The sequence below is a fragment of the Apus apus genome, chromosome 1 (genome assembly GCF_020740795.1).
Source record: "Apus apus isolate bApuApu2 chromosome 1, bApuApu2.pri.cur, whole genome shotgun sequence".
Taxonomy (NCBI): Eukaryota; Metazoa; Chordata; class Aves; order Apodiformes; family Apodidae; genus Apus; species Apus apus.
Window position 1 is genome coordinate 149200840 of NC_067282.1, and position 17938 is coordinate 149218777.

Here is a 17938-nt window from a genome sequence, read left to right on the forward strand (position 1 = left end):
TTAGGGAAGTCGAGGCAGACAACACCACCCACAGCCTGCCTTTCCCTCATCCACCGGGCGGCTCATGGGGGAAAATACAATAATAACGCTAAAAGCTCATGCTCCGCCTTGGCTTGCAACGCTCAAAGTTGTGTAAGCCCGGCTGGCACCTCCTGGCTCCCGGCCCCCCTCCCTCAGCCCCGGGGACGAGGCCGCGGGGCTGGTTCAGGGGCGAAACCCCCGAGCGCCGACACAGGGCGCTGGGAGAGGGTGGTCGGGAGGGCCCTGCCCGCCCCGGGCAAAGCCGCCAGCCTTCGCCCCGCTTCCCTGCGGAACCCTCGGGCGCCGCGCCGGCGGGGCGGGAGGACGCGCGGAGCTGCCGCACCGCCGGGCTGGCATGGAGGCGCTGGCCGCCGAGCTGGGCGCCCGCAGCCCGGAGCAGGCGGCCGCCCCTGTGAACACGGTGGAGGTGAGCGGCGGCCTGGGGCGGGGGGCCGCGGGGGCCGGCGGGCCGCTGGGGAAGGGGCCGCACGCGTTGGGCCTTCGCTGGGGTGGCATGAGGGGAGGAGGGAGGGCGCGGAGCTCCGCGCCGGCCTGCGCGGGGTCTGCAGAGCACGGCCGGCCCCGCGGCTCTGCCTGCCGAGCCGTGCTGCCCGGCCCCTGCCCCGCAACGCGGGAGGAATGCTTGCTGCCTCGGCGGCAGGTCCTCTGAAGTGTGCCGGCTGCCCTGCGTGGGGAGAGGGAGAAGGTGGAGGCCGCGTTTCAGGTCTCTTGGGCGGGCCTGAGCGTTTTGCGTTGGAAGGGCACGTCTGAAACGGAGCCCCAGCTCCTCGCCCCGTGTGTTGGCCGGGAATCCTCCTCCCGTGCTCCCGCACCAGCCGGGACGGCGTTGCACCGCCTCTCCAGCGTTCCCGTGGGCTTCTGGATGCCGAACGTCAAACTGAAATGACGAGGCGCTGGGGCTCGGTGAACAGCGAGCTCTTTCCCGGAGCCGAGAGCGGCAGCCCCGCTCGGTGCTCTCTGGTTCTCCTGGCATTTGCCCCCACACACACACACCTGCATCTCTTGTGGCTAATCTGGGGTGGGCTCCCATGGGGCAGAAGGTGGGGCTGATGTAGTGTCCCCTCTGATCACCAAAGAACAGAAATGGAGGAAAGTCTGCAGGGATTTTGATGTGTTTGTCAGTACTCTGCTGAATCTCTGTAGGAATTACAGCTCTGGGAGGTTGTGGAGAGACTCATGTCTGCAAGTGCTGCTCCCAGGGCTGCATTTATTTTGTAAAATAAAAAGTTCTAGCAAGCTTTTCCTTGCTAGGAATATACTTTACAGTGTTAACAGGCCCAAAAAAAGGGCTAGTTGTTCTTAAATGAGGATGTGGTAATAAAGAATTTTCTAAGAAATATATATATATATATATACACATATATATATAAAATCATTGTCAGAGAATGCTTTGGGTTGGACCTTAAAGATCATCTAGTTCCAATCCCCATGCCATGGGCAGAGATACCTCCCACTAGAACATGTTGCTCAAAGGCCCATCCAGCCTGGCCTTGAACACATCCAGGGAGGGGGCATCCACAGCTTCCCTGGCCAACCTGTTCCAGTGTCTCACCACCCTCACATAAAGAATTTCTTCCTAATGTCTAACCTAAATCTACCCTCTTGCAGTTTTAAGCCTTTATCCCCCATCCTGTCACTACAAGCCCTTGCAAAAAGGCCCTCCCCAGCGTTCCTGTAGCCCCTTCATGTACTGCAAGACCACTGTAAGGTTTGTCCAGAACCTTCTCTTCTCTGGGCTAAACAACCCCAACTTTCTGATCATCTCAGTGGTTCTCCTCTGGACTTGGTCCAACAGTTCCATGTCCTTCTTGTATTGGGGGCTCTAGAACTAGACACAGAACTCCAGGTGGGGTCTCACCAGAACAGAGTAGAGGAGGAGAATCATCTCCCTTGACCTGCTGGCCATGCTTCTTTTGATGCAGCCCAGGGTGTGGTTGGCTTTCTGGGCCGTGAGTGCACGTTCATAGCATGGTTAAGGTTGGAAGGAATCTTAAAGATCATCTAGTTCCAAGCCCCCTGCTGTGAGCAGGGACACCTCACAAGGCTGCACAAGGCCTCCTCTAACTTTGCCGCCTCATATTGAGCTTCCCATCAACCGACACCCCCAAAGTCCTTTTCCACAGGGCTGTTCTCGGTCCGTTCTTTAGCCCAACCTGTATTTGTGCTTGGGATTGCCCTGACCCAGGTGCAGAACCTTGCACTTGACCTTATTGAACCTCATGAGGTTGGCATGGGACCACCTCTCAAGCCTGTCAGGCTCCCTCTGGATGGCCTCCCTTCCCTCCAGCGCCTCAGCCTCACCACACAGCTTGGTGTCGTCAGCAAACTTGCTGAGGGTGCACTAATATCCTCACTCATATCCACACGTATCCTTGTTTTTAGAAAGCGCAGTGTCCTGTTGCATCCTGTGTAAATATTGCAGAGCGCATAGGGCTTACTAAAATAACCCAAGTCATCTCCCATTATTTTTTTTTTTTACTCATCTAGATTGGCTTTGGGCAGTCTTTTTTTCTAAAGGGATCTGATTTTAAATAATATTATTTTAAAATAATAATAACAACAACAAAAAAGCTTGAGTATCTTGGATGTTTGGTCACTCTTTGGAAATCTGCTTCAAACTGTTTTTTTGTTTTCAGGAAAAATGGAGACTTCTTCCAGCATTTCTAAAGGTTAGTGTTATGCACTTGTTTCATAGCATGAATACTCTAACTTTACATCCCCCTTCTCTAGCTTTGGCTGTTTCCCAGAGTACCTCTCCTCACCCTCTGTGTGGATTTTGCAATGTTTTTTTTTTAGTTCATGCAATTATGGATAAACTTACTGCATAGATTGGTTTCTTGATTAATCTGTACATTAATTTGTGGAGGCCATTCTGAACAATAATTCATGTGGTGTATTGTTTGCAGGTTATTTTACTTTTTCACTGCTACCCAGAGACCCCGTTTGTGGTCTCTATGTGAGGCTGTGGTGTTAGGTTTGTAGCAGTGTTTGTTATAGGAAGTGTATGACCACAGGTCTGGATTCTGCAAAAGCTTGAATGGATGTGTATCTTCACTCATGAATGTCAGAGCTTGACTGAACTCAGAGATTACTAATGTCCTAGTTTCAGTGCTACTCATACAATCTGGTGTTAGTTGAAGGCACAGTTCTAGATAAAATGCCATTAGATAAAAAAACAGGACTAACAAACAGTTGTAAATGAGGAAGGAGAAAGACAGTAATGAAAATTGTGTCATAAAGAGAGCAGCTAAAGTCTTTGATGTGCACGGGTGCCTTCCAGGAATTGCAGCCACTTCTGCACCTGTCCGCACTCTTCAGAAATGTTGCCCACTTCAGCAAGGTTCTTTTCAGACTAGCTTTATTGATTCCTTTCCTTCCCAGTTTCAACACCTGCATTTCTCTTGTTGTGGTACCCGTGAGTGTTTGTTCGTGACAGGAAAACAAAGTTCAAAAGTCAGTTGCAGATTGTGTATGTTTTGACTTTGGTTCAGGGCTGTGAAGATGCTTCAGGGCCCTAATGAATCCCATTTCTGTGTCTCTCCTAGCAACCACATGAACTTCAAGCATGAGCTTGAGCTAGTGATATTGTCTGAATTCTTGAGACTGTGAAAAAGGGAGGGCTGCTGATTGTGAGGTGCAATTTACTGTGTGCTTTATGACAAATGTATCCATCCCCCATTATTTCCAGCCAGTGAGCCCTTTACTCTAGAGCTGCTGATGGGGGTCTGGCCTTTCTGTTACATGTTGGTTTATGCCAGCAGCGTTACAGTTATACAAAGCAGATGTGCCTTACAGTTTCTATTGTGGAGTTTTCTTTCAAGAAAGCTCTTGATATGCCTCATAAAAGAATGGAAAGAGCCACTAGTCTGATTTCTAGATACTAATAAATCCATACTGTTTTCTTGCTTATATCATCTGCTATGCAAAGCTTTTTGTAAATCAGGAAAATTCTTATCTAAAGAATTTTGCTCTGGAAACATTCCTCTTTTGTCTTAACACATGGAGGCTTCACTGAGCAGCTAGATTTGTCATTCTAAGCTTCCCATTTCTTTCAAATAATTTAAGAATGAACTGTTGCCTATCATGTGAACTGTGTAAATGCATCTGTTTTCTGTATGAAGTTTTAAGTCTTGTAAGCCCTCTGTGAGCATGTAAGTATGTCTCAATATCAGCTAGCACTCTTTCCTTTTAAAGGCTGAATTTTGATTTTCTTAGTATTCCTGTGAGATGAAATGTTTCTTTTTTTCTTTAATCTCAGATAATTTTACTTAGTATAACTCCCTTTCGTTTGATTGCTCTAAATACCTTAAACTGAAAACCTTGAAATGTGCTGTATCAACTCATTACCTGGAAAAACAGGTTTTCTGTTCTATTACCTCTGGGCATGTTCTCTGTCTTCCTGCCTACCAATCTAACTCAGATTTCTTATGAGTGTCCTGCTCCCCTCCTGTGGCTGCTTCTTTGCTTATTGACTTCTCTCACTCACACCCCATTTCTGTTTCATCTCTTATCTCAATGTCTCCCATTCTTTATGCCAGCTGCTCTTGTTACATACATTATTACTTATACTATAAATGAAAAAATCACTTCAAAATAACAGCAAAGGGATAAAATACTTTTACTTGCAACTGCTCTTGTTTGTTTATATGAATTTCAAAGTCTATTGGGTGTTTACTTTGTACAGTTACTGAATTACTTTTCTGACTAAAAGAAGAAGAACTTGGAAACATACAGTGTGGAACTAGACCGAATGTCCAGGCACTTCTCAGAAGTTTGTCAACTGGAACAATTCAGCACAGATCCAAAAACACTTACAAATGCCTATATCTTAAGTTCTGTCTTGTGTTTAGTGTTACTGAAGCTAATTTTATTTGCTGCATGCATGTGTTTTCCAGGTAAAAGGACTTGTGAAGCAGCACATAGATTCATTCAACTATTTCATCAATGTAGAGGTATGCTTTCTTGGTGGGAAGAAAGTGGCTCTTAGTACACATTGCACGTGATTCTATTTAATTTCATTTCCCCCCCCTCCAGATAAAGAAAATAATGAAGGCCAATGAAAAAGTGACAAGTGATGCTGACCCAATGTGGTACTTGAAGTAAGTGTGAAATTATTTCCATATCATTAGTAGCATCAGTACTATCTCATGGGTTTGTTATTGGCTATAAAATGTTTATAGGCAACTGTGTAGGTATAAATCAAGAGAGTATTTTCCATGACTTATGTCTTACTTGGAGCATTGAAAGGTGGGAAGATTTAAAGAATAATCTCAAATGCTAAAGAGTAACAGCCAGCTGTTAAAAATACTTCATGTCATCATTTTAATCTTATTTAGTAATCTCAGATGACAGACACGAGTTTCTTTTTGTCTGTTTGCTAAGGTAACTTGGGGTTTATTGCCTGTGCAGTTTAAATTCTAACTAACTAGAACCTTTCAAATACAATGAGTTGCTTTGAGAATCATTGCTGACTATTAAACAACCGACATTAGTCAAATTAGTATGTGTCAAATTCTCCTTCCAGGTTGCCTGAAAAATATTGACTGATTGCTCCTTTTGGAATTGTTTGTATTACAGGTACCTCAATATCTATGTAGGCACTCCAGATGTGGAAGAAAGCTTCAATGTGACAAGACCTGTATCCCCTCATGAGGTATTAATGTTTGCATCTGTCTTCTTTGTTTGATCTTGGGAATGCCTTGGATAATAGCTGCATATAACTCAATTTTTAGTACATGTGTACTACATTAGGTGATACAACACATTCCACCATCATTGTAGAAAGAAGCCTCAGAGATTTAAACATGATCTAATGAATGCAATTTTTTTAATTTCCTTTTTTTTTTTTTTTCCTGTCATGTTCAAATAGCTATATTCAGTGTCTCATGTTACCTGTATTTCAATGGGTTTCCATAGAAGTAGTGAGAAGTGCCTCTCTTGCTGAGTCTTTTGGCTCTCCTTCTGATAGACCTGAAGTCCTCACACTACAGTGTAGTGGTCTTTCATGTTTTTATTAACTTATTTTTAATTTTAGCCCAGCTACTCTCTGCACCATGGATCACTTAATTCTCCCTTTCCCTCCCAGTCTTCCTTGGAAATGCATCTCTCTTTTTTTTTTGCTCATGGTTTTTAAGTCTGAGTCAGAGAGCAAACATGGGAACTTTGAGCAGAAGCAGATGGAAGTTGATAAAATTGTAAGAAACTGCAGAAGAGCGTTAGCCTTATGAGGAGCATATTTAACTTTTTAGCACTGCTTTAGGCATCCAGATTAACAAATGGATTGTGTCTTTCTGAAATAAAGATGCATATTGGAGAAAAAATGCTGCTGTAACTGAAATCAGTTTGTTGCTTTTGGCAGGGTATAAGGTAGATTCTGTAATATAAGAAAGCAATAAACTAAGATAAAGGTTTAGAACTTTTAGTATTGCTTCCAGGTATCTAAAGCCATTCTGTTCCTGTCAGACATTTCTCGGGATCAAAACATTCATCTCCTGTTGCTGTGCTTGGTGATTTATATCACTGCAACAGAGGTACTGACAACCTTTTTGGCCTCAGAACAGGAACTGAGCATGAAACTGGCAGTCATTTACCTACATACAGCCTATTGTCAGGCTAATAAAACAGTTCACCTATCAGACACTTTTTCATTGCTATTTGCACACTTGATATTTGAGGGTTTTTTTAATTTAATGTGTGTAGCATGCCTTAGACTCTGTTATGAAAGACATTCTGTGCTTTGGAGATACGCTGTGACAAAGGCCATCTAGTGGCTGCCTCCTGTGCAGAGCCACGTTTCTGTCTCCAGGGACCTGACTCAAATCTCACTTAACCCGTTGGAAAGATTTCAAGGCCAGTAACACAACCATCAGCAGTGCAATTAGATGTAATACAGGACAGCTCATGGTTCTCACAAATGTGGAGCTAACCTTGAATTCGCAGGTACAAACATGCACAAAATGAAGATTTTCCATATATGAATGAAATTGCATGCAAAAAATTGTTTATGGCAAACAACTCTTATCCAAGAATCCAGGTATTAAACTACTTGCTTACTGTATGAGTAAAGTGACTGTACAAGCAGAAGAGTACAAAGATAAGTGCTTCATAGAGAATATTGACCTTGAATTTAGAATAAACTACTCTTGCATCTCAGATACATCCTCATTGATGCTTAATGCCAGTGTGTTATGTTGGGGTTTTTTTGTTGGTTTTTTTTGAGTGTATCTACACACAGGAAAGCCACAGTTATTTTGTTAAATACGCTGCTGATCAGGTCAAACCAGGGGTGCAATTTAAAAAAGCAAATACCCAAACCAAACAAAAAGATTGCATACTTAGGAGTATGTCATTACATTTCTCTGTTAGAGGCTTGCAAAATTTCTTCCCAAAGATACATGAAATGATCTGATTTCCATAAGGGTCTCAGAATTTTACCTATTTTCAATCCAGTTTGGAAGTTTTAGTATCCTTGGTTTCCTTGAAGATCAGGTCATGCCTGTTTTTATCTCTTAAGTGTGTAATGTAAGAAGAAGTTATATCAAGGAAGGTAATACAAATATACAATTACTGGAATCTTACACTGTGTAATTCTGACTGTCTATCTGTGTCTTGTGTCGACAAGCACACACAAAGAATCCTGAAGCCTTTTTTTCCCTAATTAATACTAATGAAGCTGTCAAACTCTCCTTATGCAATCCTTAGGAGAGTTTCATTTTTCTTCTTACAGATGAATTTAAAGTAATTAGAAAATGTAAATATTCTCAGTTACTATTAAATTAAACAACATTGCTGGGAGCACAATGGGACCTAGTTTCCTACAAGTCACAGCTTGAAAACTGCTGGTGCACATTGGTATTTTATTACTAGAGAAGTGGTTTGCTTTTTTATTGTGGAGAGGAGCGCACAGCTTGCAGTGATTCTTGAGGCATTTTTTTCCATACAGTTGCATCTTCAATGCACAGCATTGATTATACATTGTATTAATGTATAATCAATACACCAAAATACAGAACCATAAATGTACAAGTTTGAATATTGATAAACCTCTAATTCTGGAGCTTGAAGATTCAGAACACTCACTGAGGTCATAAATGATCTTTGAGTTGCTGTGTTGTATTTGGCAAATGCAATGAAACCTTGTCTTGCATGAAGATATGAATACCTTAAGGGCTAGCAACAGAGTCACAGAGTGAGGGTGAGGAGAGCAGAGCAGAAAGATTGGATTAGAAATGATTGAGCCTTGAGCTATATAATGTCCTAGATATATATATCCGGCTTCTCTTACTGTCTGAGGAATTAGTAAATTCTGGGAATCTTTCAAGGAAGTGATACAGTAGTGAGCCTTCTCTAAGTCATCTTTAGAAACGGTACCATAGAGTGAGATGTGCTCATTCTAATAATAAGATAGTACAGTGTTCCTCCTACTCTAGTGTGTTTCCCTTCTATCAAACTTCATATAAGATCACAACTCTTGAGCTGTTGAGAGTCTTCTTAGGGAAATGTCACTGAGCTGAGTTCTGTCCTCAGAGCTGGTGGTATAGTATGGTCATTGTGTCAGCTCTGCTTATTAGGCCTGTTTGTTTAATTAGGCAGTTTAGAAGCTCTGTAGTGCTGTCTTCTGAAGACACAGATCCACTGGCTGCTTTTGAAACATCACAATAACTGCATTTAAGGTTTTTCAGTTTTGTTTTAAACTCTGTCAAATATATTCTGCAAACAATTAGGAGCTTGGTTGCACTTTGCTTTGCTTGATTTCTTTGTGAGCACCTACAGGAGACATGGGCAAACACGGGATGTTTTAAGAGAGACTTTTCAGCCCGTAAGCCAACATTTAACCAAATGATTGTTCCCCTTTTAGTGCCGTCTGAGAGACATGACATATTCTGCCCCAATTACAGTGGACATTGAATATACACGAGGTAGTCAGAGGATCATACGCAATGCCTTGCCCATTGGCAGGTAAGACACCATATGTCAAGTCTCTGGTACTAGTTTTCATTCGTTGCTGTGTTGGGAAGAGTTTTTACTGCAAAATAAATGTAGGCTGAACTTGCTTCCATGTTAAAATAAAGAGTAAGCAGGCAAATCTTGATTAGCAGCTGTACAGGATGTGATTGTTAGGTTCTGTTATAAAATTTTGTTTTGCAAAAGCTTCTGGAAATCTGTCTTCTTCTAAAAAAGGATGGATATAAGGATGGATTTTGTCTCTGTTTGGTTTAGTTTAGAGCCAAGGCTGAGCTTTGTGGATTAATGTTGAGGATTTTTTACTGCTTTTCTTTTTCTAAAGGCTGTCAAATGACTTGAGGTCATTAGTATTGTGAAGGACATCGAATTTCTTAAAGAAAATAATGTGCCTTCGGGAGAAAAACAAGCTCTTAACCATGCCAAAAAGGCAAAATACCTGGCAGTTCTAGCATTTACTGAAAGCAAAGTTCCATTTTAAAGGCAATTAAGATGACTGTCTTTTGTAGACAAGGTTTCTTAAAGACCAGCCCTCCTGGCTTTAAAGGTCAGTGTCTTACAGCAATTGTTTACTGTGTGACTCTGCATCTTACCAAAGGCGGAATACTGACAGGAAAGAGAAGATAGCTTCTTAAGAAGCTACATTTCTTGTAGTGAAGTTTTAAGCTTTCATATTAAAAAAATATACTTCAACTCTGTGAATAGAACATGTTACCCAGCAATGCATTTACAAACCAAACATCTGTAGCTGTAGTAAGTTTATTGTTCTGAGTCATTGCTTAAGAAAATATATTTTTTTAAAGACCATCTGTGTTTGAGCCCTTTGAATTATTTAATGGTGTGTACTGCAGGCAAAGAAAAAAGTTCAAGGAAATGTGCATTTTCACCAAAATGCATTACCAATTTGTATGCAAAAAGACAGTACCTGAAAGTATAGGTTATAGTTAAAATAATAAAAAAAAATAGTCTTGACATTTGTCTACATCTCTCTTTAAAAAAAAAAGGGATGAAGACAACTCATAAAGCATCCATAATATACTGGAACTTCACAGCACCAGTGTGTTGCAGCTTACATTAAGGCCTGTTCCTGTAAATTCCTCTCTTCTTCCTGTGAAGTGGGATCATGGCAGAAAAAGTAAATATTTTCCATTAAAAATAAAGTTATGTTGTCCAAGGAATTTTAAGGGCTTACATGCAGAAAGTCTTTTTGCTATAAAAAACTGTTTATATCCAGTTGTTATTTCCATGGGAAATAATTTCCCTAGTGCTTGTTACCTTTTGCCAGGTGAGGATATGCAATGCTCATGCTCTTGTTTGACACATGGTTCAGATTGGGTCAGGAAAGCTGGATGTTCTTTCTTACGTCTGTAGTTTGGTAGAGTCATTGATGCTAATGTGTGTCTTAGAAACAAAAAAACCCCAAAACCCACCAGAGCAGTGTCTTTGTGTCTTCAGAAAGGAAAATTTCCTTTAAATGCTTAATAGCGTTCCAAATTAGTGTACCCATTTTCTGTGTCTTTATGAGCAGAAGTTCAATAACTTGATTTTCCCTTTTTAAAAATTTTCTTCCTGTTCTTCCTGATAAATTAAGATACTTAAAAAGATTGATTCTGTTCTTAAACATAGAGTGACTTACTTCAGTGTCTTACGTTAGTTGCAAAATATTTTATTGTTTGCAAGTGAAATAAAGAATAGATATTTTGTGGCATCTGATTCACTGGAGTTTTCAGTGGTGGAGTTTGCCTACTCCATTTTGAGTTTCCTTAGGCCAACTAGCCACTCTTTCTGATATAAATAGCCAATGCATTAGGCTTATTGTGTGTGTGATACAAGATTATGGTTGTCGTATGAAGCTTCTTATCTCTAGGAAACACTTTATCAGTGAAATAATTGAAGTAGGTAGGTTATCTGTATGGAGGACTGTAGTGACAAGATAGCTTTTTATCCTCTTCAAAAATACAGAATGTTGAGTCCACCAGTTTTTTTTTTTAAGATATAAGAATATAAAAATGGCTAAGAAACTAAAATAATTAATAAGATTTGAAGAAAAGAAATGTGACTTTGCTAGCAAGAGCTTACTAATTTTAATTTTTGTTGGAGTAATTTTAAATGAAATATCTCTGAGGTTGCAAATAGTTTCATAGTAAGGTCATGGATACATTTTGTCAAAATATGTCTTAGCAAACACCTGGACATAGGTCTTACTAAGGCTGTCCACCACAGAGTGAAATTCTGTAAGCTGGATTGAAAGGTCACTGTTTGGTATAAAAGCCTGAAGGGCAGGGAGGTCTTTTATTAGATGTAGTGATAAGCTGTTTTTATGTTGTGCAAAATGCAGCCTTTTTTTTTTTTTTTTTTTTTTTTTTTGAAGTAAAAGTAAAAGATGCTCTCTTTCAAAAGCTTTAATAAAAAGTCTGAGAGTGGGAAGTTATGTTATGAAGCTGACTATAAACGTACTCTTTCTAATAGTAACTTCACATTGCTAGTTAATTGTTGAATAAGCCAAAGTTCCTTGTAAGGCTACAGTGTAAACACACAAAACCAAATTAATGTGAACATTCCCTAACTTCATCATTGGGTGTTAGAATAATTCAGGTCGGAAGAGACCTCGAGAGGTCTCTGGTACAACCTTCTGCTCAAAATGGGGTCAGCTTTGTGCTCAGACCAGGTTGAGCAGTGTTTTTCCTGTCACATCTTGAAGACCTCCATGGATGGAGACTGCCCAGCTTCTCCATGCAGCTGTTCCACTGCTTGACTGTCCTCATGGTGAACAAGTATTGTCTTATATTAATTCTGTACATCTTTATATTTTTTTCCTCCCTAAGCATGGAATTTGTTTTTAATTTCTTGGAATATTTTTCTACCACTCGGTGTTGCTTCAGAAAATGCTTGCTGTGGGCTTCTGTCCTAAGACACCAGAGAAATCAGGGCTGGTACTGGGGAAACTTCATGCCTGGGTTATATATTCGAGGCACTATGTGCAGCTATAATGTGTGGTTGCTTTGTGGGAAATCAGATCTGAACGACCTTTTTCTAATTAAAACTAGTGACAGTGGACCTGCAATGGTGTGTTCTTCAGTGCAAACTGTATTCGTTTTGGGGACCAGGAGGCTTAGCACTAGTAGTCATTGGCCTTGGTGACTGTACTTGTCATGGATGCCTGTAGTAGCTATGTAACAATTAAATAAGTCTACAGTTTCTGCTAGTAGATGTCCAATTTCAAGTCTCTGTTTTCAAAATATGTATTTGGTGAAATAAGGTGGAATTAAAGGAAAAACCTGTTGCTCATAGGTTTCATGGGTTCTAATTACCTTTCTCCAGTTCTCTACATGTTTTCTCCAGTTAGTTCACCATGGTTTTTGTTCTGATTTTGACCATTCACATTTTTCTATCTGAATCTAAAGTAAAAGTGTAACTGGTTTTCTTACAGAATGCCTATAATGCTGCGTAGCTCCAATTGTGTTCTCACCGGGAAAACTCCAGCAGAATTTGCCAAACTTAATGAATGTCCTTTAGATCCAGGTACTTGGTTCTTTTATCTCAGCTGTGCTTTTAGTTTTAAATCTTTCAAATAAATACCCCATTAGTATTTTCCCTGCCACTGGGAAGTTTTTGTGGGAACTTCTGAAGTAACTTGTGACTAAAAGAAATTGACGAGCTTTTGAAAGTAGTAGGAAATGCTTGACAGCACAGAATGTTTGTATTTGTGGACAAAGTTTTCAACCACGAAAACAATACGCCAAAATTTTGGGAAAGTTGAGAAGATAATATAGTATGTGCAGTGCTGTGTTAAATGGGAATAGAGATGGGTTTCATTCATGAAAATTGAGTCAATCAAGGGAGAAGAGAGTATAATGGTGTCCATCAGAGTTGGAGTTCTCATTTATTGCATTTTGTAAAGTGAGAATGAAGTGTTACATGGTAGTATTTGAAACGTAGAGTGGAGATTAAGGGGTATAACAAGCAACTTATTTGTTTTTTGTCTGCTGCCTTTGAAACATGTACTGGACCTATTCTGTGCTTCCTTGTGACAGCAAGATACATTGACATGGCATGCTGTGCTGGAGGAGCATTAGTAGCTACAATTTAAGAGAGGAATCTAACACGGTTCATGCAGATTCTGTGTATTGTCTTAGATACAACAAGTGTATGAAAAGACATCTTTTAAAGTAATAGAAAAGAAATTTCTCCTTGTAGTGCTCAGGGGAGCAAGTTGGTAATTATAGAAGACTTACTATCTTTATTTGGTACCAAGCATTTGAAATAGTCTATTCGTTTTTTGATGTTCTTATGATATACTCCTCTGACAGGCAATATTTTAACCTAATTTGTACAACTAACAATTCTATAACATCTTTTAATAAGTATGGCTATGTTACAGGTTTGGGGTTTTTTTACAACTCTACAGTTTTCTCTCTAGGTGTGAGTTCTTTCTGTACAAATATTTCCCAAGTAAAGTCTTAGATCCTGCATACTATGTGTGAGCAAGCCTAGCAAAATTCTTTTAAGTCTAGTGGAGCGTTTTTAGAGTTATCATGGGTTCCACAGAGTTTGTTCTTCACTCTTTTAAGGGAGAATTTACTCTCCTGTTTTGTCCTATGTGTAACTACTATACTTTCTAATAATTTATATTCAGAGGCATATTGAAGGAGGCAACTAAGGAGTATGAGTGCTAACATGTATAATCTTTCTTTTTCAATTGAATAGGTGGCTATTTCATTGTTAAAGGTGTAGAGAAAGTCATCCTTATTCAAGAGCAGTTATCCAAAAACAGAATAATTGTGGAAGCTGATAGAAAAGGCACAGTTGGCGCTTCTGTTACCAGGTATGGGAAATGCCTGCAATTACATAAAGGAGATAAAACCAAAGCTTTTGAAGTTTAGTGTTGTAGTTGAAGTAGCTGTGTAGTTTAGTATAGTTTAACAGGAAAAAGCTGTAGTCAATGCCCCTCTCTTGCTGCTTTCATTTTGTATGCTAAAACATCAATTGTTTTTAAGCCCCATGCTGGTATAATACGTTGTTTATCACTGTTCAGTGTGAGGGCTGCTTTTTCTTCTCCAGAGGCCTCTCACACATCTCTCCTAGCTACTTTACTGTTCTACAGTAAGGCTAGGTGAGATTAAACATGTAACACAAAGTACTGTTATCTCATTATTGTTGCTGCTGCAGTACTTGTGCAGCAGTTTGACCTTGCTGGTTACATCTGAGTCGATGATAAAAGCATGCAAAGATTACTTTGAAAAATACAGCCTTCTACTTTCTGAAGTTGAATATTGACCTTCCCCATCACAAGTGATAATACTCTATTACCGTGGTGTTATGAGGTGTCTGGCTGTTTTAATGTAATTTTTGAAGTAGGGGAAGGTGGGATTAATTGAGCTGAAAGATTGCTCAAGCTTGGTAAGTTTTATACAGAAGATTCTAGGAACATCAGTTAAAACTTTCTGTTGGACATAATATATTTTTTTAACTTCAGTTCCACCCATGAGAAAAAGAGCAGAACAAATCTGATTGTGAAGCAAGGAAGATTTTACCTGAGGCACAACACTCTGTCAGAAGATATTCCCATTGCCATCATATTTAAGGTAATACAACTGTTGGTTTGGGGAAAAAAAATAATAATAAAAAAGCTGTTCTGTAGATCAGTAGCAGCTCTTAGAAGTTAATGTGTACAGAAGGACTTGGCAGGGCTTAGAGAATGCAAGCTTTTTTTGCCCTGGAAAGTAATCTTTCTTGTACAGCAAAAAGGAGATAAAGTGCTGCATTTTTCTGCAAGGAGGGCATTGCTGTGCCAAGAAAAGTGCTGCCACCCCCTTATAGCTTTGTAAGGTCGCTCTGCACTACTGTCTGTTCTCTTGTTGCTGCAGAATGTCAGAAGGGTTTTGGTTTATTTTGTTATGAGCTAATTTGCAAACGTTATGGGTCTTAATTTCTGATTTTGGTCCCCCCCCTGCTCCCACCTCCAGCTTCTGGATTGCTGAGTAGCTCAGTGCCCGCTGTTTCAGATCCAGGGGTATGACATAACCATGAGCTCACTGTACATTACTTCCAGTCATAACTGTAAACAAAACTGATAGCAATTCTTAGTCCTATTCCTAAATTCTTTAAGATTACTAGGGTGGCTTGAATCTCCTGGCAGTTTACTTCCTTCCCTTGTGAATGAGTTCTGCCTCAGTCAAACTGCTGCAGAATCCCTGCCTGACTCAGGAACACCCACCGGAATCTTCAGCCCAGTGAATACATGGACAGGCATTGGAGTTTTTAAGCCATCTCCAGTGAGACTGACAGAGGGCTATGAGAGGCATCCATCCCTGATTCTGGGCAAGAGCTAGCTGAGCTGGTGACAGTGTGTCTCTTGTCTTGTAAAACTGCCAGAACTGCTTTCTTTCACCCTCTGCTTCTCTGATTTTAATTCACTCAAGGGTGCACACAGCTGAATGCAGAACGATGCCTACTCCTTAGCTGCCCAACTGGACTGGAAGTCCATCAGTGGTATCAAACGTGTGGGCTACAGCCAGTAAAGGTGGTGTGTGGATGCACACTGGCGGCTGCTGGAGCAGACAAGTTGTTGGCTGGGACTTGGTATCTCCTTCCTGTCCTGTAGGCTTCACTGCTGCCTGTGGGTTTGCAGCCTGGTGCAGTGCCTGGGCAGAAGGAAACTGGGCATCAGTCTTGGAGGTGCTGTTCACAATGAAAGTGAACTAGGACACAAAAACTCGTCTGAATGGATCTAGCAAAAAAGAGAAGTAAATCCTATACTTCCCTTTTCATTTTCACTGTAATGGTTTACAGCACAGAAGGCTTTGGGAGGTGATAATCTCTGGAGGAAATAAATTGCCAGGAGAGGGCACCACTCGCTCGCAGCATCCAAGCAGTTCCTGCCGGGAGTGCTGATGTGTCGGCGTTTGTGACTACAGACTTTTCTGTATTACCACAGCGCTTTGCGTGACTGAGAGTTGTAAGAATCGGTTGTCTTGTAGGAAGTTCTTTGGGTTTGGTATTGGAAAATAGTTTAGTAACTGGATTTGGACTTGAGAAACAAATGTCTGCTGATTAAGCTAAACTCTTCAAGTAGTTAAAGATCTTCTGATTTTAGTGACCAGTGCTAAAGGAAGTTGAAAAATTATTTGTGGACAAAATGCACACAAACGTGTCAGAATTAAGTTCAGAACTTTTCTGTTGCAGGAAAGTGTTAATGTGGCTCTTAATCCATTTGCTCGAGTACCAAACAGCTGGATTCCACCTTCACTTACAGACTTTTATTACATTTTGTCACCCCCTGCTGGTGTAGATAAATACGTGCTCACAGAAGAGTAACTGCTGTGGGTTATTAAGTCTGAGGAGGTGGTTGTTGCATTTTTTTAAGCAGCGTTATACTGACTATTTGATCATCATGTGACAATCCCTGCTCTAATTATTCCCCTGCTGATATGTATCTTTTATATTCTGGATACTGTTGCATAATTTTTCATTTATTTATTAAATAAAGGGTTACAGTTCTTAGAAGCTCTCCCCAGTAGCACTTTTCAAAGTTTTACACAGATTTGAATCCAGCAGGGAATGAGCTGCACCGATTTTAACTGTGATGGATATTACATTCTGGACTGACACTTACCTGTACTAATGAGGGGTCATTTTCCTTACCTTTCCTTTAATGACATGTGAACTTGAGGTATCTTCTGTCTGGTTTTGAGGAGGCTCCAGCTGAAAACAAAATCCCACATAGTCTTTTCAGTGGCTTCTTAGGCAGGCATCAGCCTCTGATCTATCTTTCTTGGGCACTGCTCTAATGCAGATACTACTTTGTGTATTTAACTACTAGAAGTGATGTTACAAATGCTATAGCCCTGAAACTGGAAAATCTCTAACTTAAGGATCCCCATGTAGCCTAAATTCTCTCTCATGGCAGTAGTATACATAGGAGATTTGTTGGAAAAGTAAGGAGAATCATTATTTTCTGCTGAGATCCATGCTTATGGCATGGAGCATGGGTCTTCCTCTTTACTAGGAAGTGTTCTGCTTCTTGTAATATAAAGATACAGAGCTGCAAGAGGCAAAGTTAAGCTGTACTGACAATACAAGGTCTGAAGGTTTGGTTGCCTTTGCATCCTTAACTTTTATTGTAGTAACTGCTTATGTAATTTCTGATTAAAAAATTAAACTGAGAAGACTGACAAAAATCTGTAGCTCTGCATTTCCTCCCTGACCAGTATCTAGGCTGCAACCAAGTTCCACAGACCTTTGTGTTCTGAGTAAGAAAATGACTAGTAATTGCTAGAGAGAGTCTCTTAAGGCACAGTTTTGTCAGGGACTGCGTTAGTAGATGAAAGTTGGGTAATTTTGGATTGTTTTACTAATCCCAAAGCTTTAGTGACCCAGTGTTCCTGCAGATGACTTAAGATGTAGATCAAGTACATAAAGTCATTGTTGCTTTATAGAAAAAGGAAGCAAGTAGAAGAGATTTATGATTTATTCTGGGTTTAAAGCTACTGTAAAGTGAAGGTGTACTAATACCCCTTAGACATCTTCATGTAAAGCAAGGGCTGTGAAGTAGAGAGCATTACAAATACCAGCTGCTGACAGAACTGAGACCTAAAAGAACTCCCTTTAACTAGAATCTAAGAGCACTTTCATGTTTCAGGCATGAGTCATGGATACATCTTAACTACATGCTAAGGGAAGATCTTAACATGCAGTATTCCTCGCCCTTTCTTTCATGGAGAGGAAGAATACCCAGGTCCATGGGTTATGGGGATGGGTGAGAATACTACTGCGGATCCAAAGGTCCCTTGATCTGGGTAGGCAGGGGGACTCGACTGTCTAGGATCACCCTAAAGTGTGATAGTTCATCCTGTCCTAAGGGCAATTAGTTCATGCTTATCCATATTTTTTTGTCTAAACTGCAAGCCCAAATGACCTATTCTGCTGTTTTGCT

At 40.6% G+C, this 17938-nt stretch overlaps 1 protein-coding gene across 3 annotated transcripts in view; it reads left to right on the plus strand.

Annotated features, from left to right (window-relative positions):
• Window positions 1-168: 168 nt before the first annotated feature.
• Window positions 169-17938, plus strand: part of POLR3B (RNA polymerase III subunit B) — a 78295-nt gene continuing 60525 nt past the window's right edge. For 2 of the 3 annotated variants that reach the window (XM_051635940.1, XM_051636026.1), the window contains exons 1-9: window positions 169-448; window positions 2679-2711; window positions 4938-4994; window positions 5077-5141; window positions 5620-5695; window positions 8900-9000; window positions 12434-12525; window positions 13711-13828; window positions 14480-14588. In XM_051635940.1, coding sequence (XP_051491900.1) covers window positions 377-448; window positions 2679-2711; window positions 4938-4994; window positions 5077-5141; window positions 5620-5695; window positions 8900-9000; window positions 12434-12525; window positions 13711-13828; window positions 14480-14588 — 723 coding nt within the window. In that variant the 5' untranslated portion in view covers window positions 169-376. Of the gene's footprint in view, window positions 449-2678; window positions 2712-4937; window positions 4995-5076; window positions 5142-5619; window positions 5696-8899; window positions 9001-12433; window positions 12526-13710; window positions 13829-14479; window positions 14589-17938 lie in introns of those variants that run through there. The other variant, XM_051636100.1, reaches the window with a different exon arrangement.